This window comes from Fusarium oxysporum, chromosome 9 (genome assembly GCF_000149955.1).
Source record: "Fusarium oxysporum f. sp. lycopersici 4287 chromosome 9, whole genome shotgun sequence".
NCBI classification, from domain to species: Eukaryota; Fungi; Ascomycota; class Sordariomycetes; order Hypocreales; family Nectriaceae; genus Fusarium; species Fusarium oxysporum.
Window position 1 is genome coordinate 332,504 of NC_030994.1, and position 767 is coordinate 333,270.

The 767-nt window shown below is 49.5% G+C and overlaps 1 protein-coding gene across 1 annotated transcript; it reads left to right on the plus strand.

The window, feature by feature from the left end:
- Positions 1 to 74: 74 nt before the first annotated feature.
- Positions 75 to 521, plus strand: FOXG_19953 (uncharacterized protein; the record flags this gene model as incomplete). The annotated part of the gene is made up of 2 exons (XM_018400215.1): positions 75 to 147; positions 193 to 521. The coding sequence occupies 2 exons, from the start codon at positions 75 to 77 to the stop codon at positions 519 to 521; spliced, it is 402 nt and encodes a 133-aa protein (XP_018245976.1).
- Between the last annotated feature and the right edge of the window lie 246 nt (positions 522 to 767).

Genomic DNA, 767 nt, shown 5'->3' on the forward strand with positions numbered 1-767 from the left:
TCTGTGGCATCAATCTTACGACCTGGGCTAGTAGGGATGACCATTTGGCGGACCATTTCAAAGCTGGGAGCACGATGGAGCATTGGAAGGGTGACTGGGGGTTTGAGGGGAAGGTCATTGAGAGGATTGACAATGCCATGCCTCCTTGTACGTCAAACACTCGGGTTGAGATTTGTTGCTGACGCTGCCTAGATCTCATCCACTACGAACGAAACTCTCCTCTTCCATTCGCAGCTACAAGAGGTCCAGCAGATACACCCACAAGTGCATACGAACTCATCAAACTCGAACTAGAGTACTACATGCGGAATCGTCATCAGTATATAATGCCACCAGATCCTGAGCTTCACTTTGAAGCATGTTCTGTGATCCTCGGCGCAGAAATATCCTCCCCCAACCAAGCGTCGCTATCCCCGTCATGGCTATGGGACATCTTCATGTCAGCTGCTGAGATCGCCAACCAAGCTAAACTTCGACCAACAAAACAATTAGCAGAAGGACGATTGAGAAACTGCAGATAAACGAAAAGAGAAATATATTTGAGAATTCAAGCTGGAGGGCGAACTACACACTACTTGATGCTCATACGTCAGTGGAACGTTTCCCCAAAAGCGTGTGAAACTCAGCAGGAGGGGGCGGAGTGTTTAGATCGGGCGAGGGACGTCTCAGTCGACTGCCGCAAGGGAAGAGTCAGAGACGTGTTAGATGCGACTGGGTTAGTAGTCCGTGCGTGTTGTCAGTGTCCTGTCCTAAGTAAGGAGTGGAGA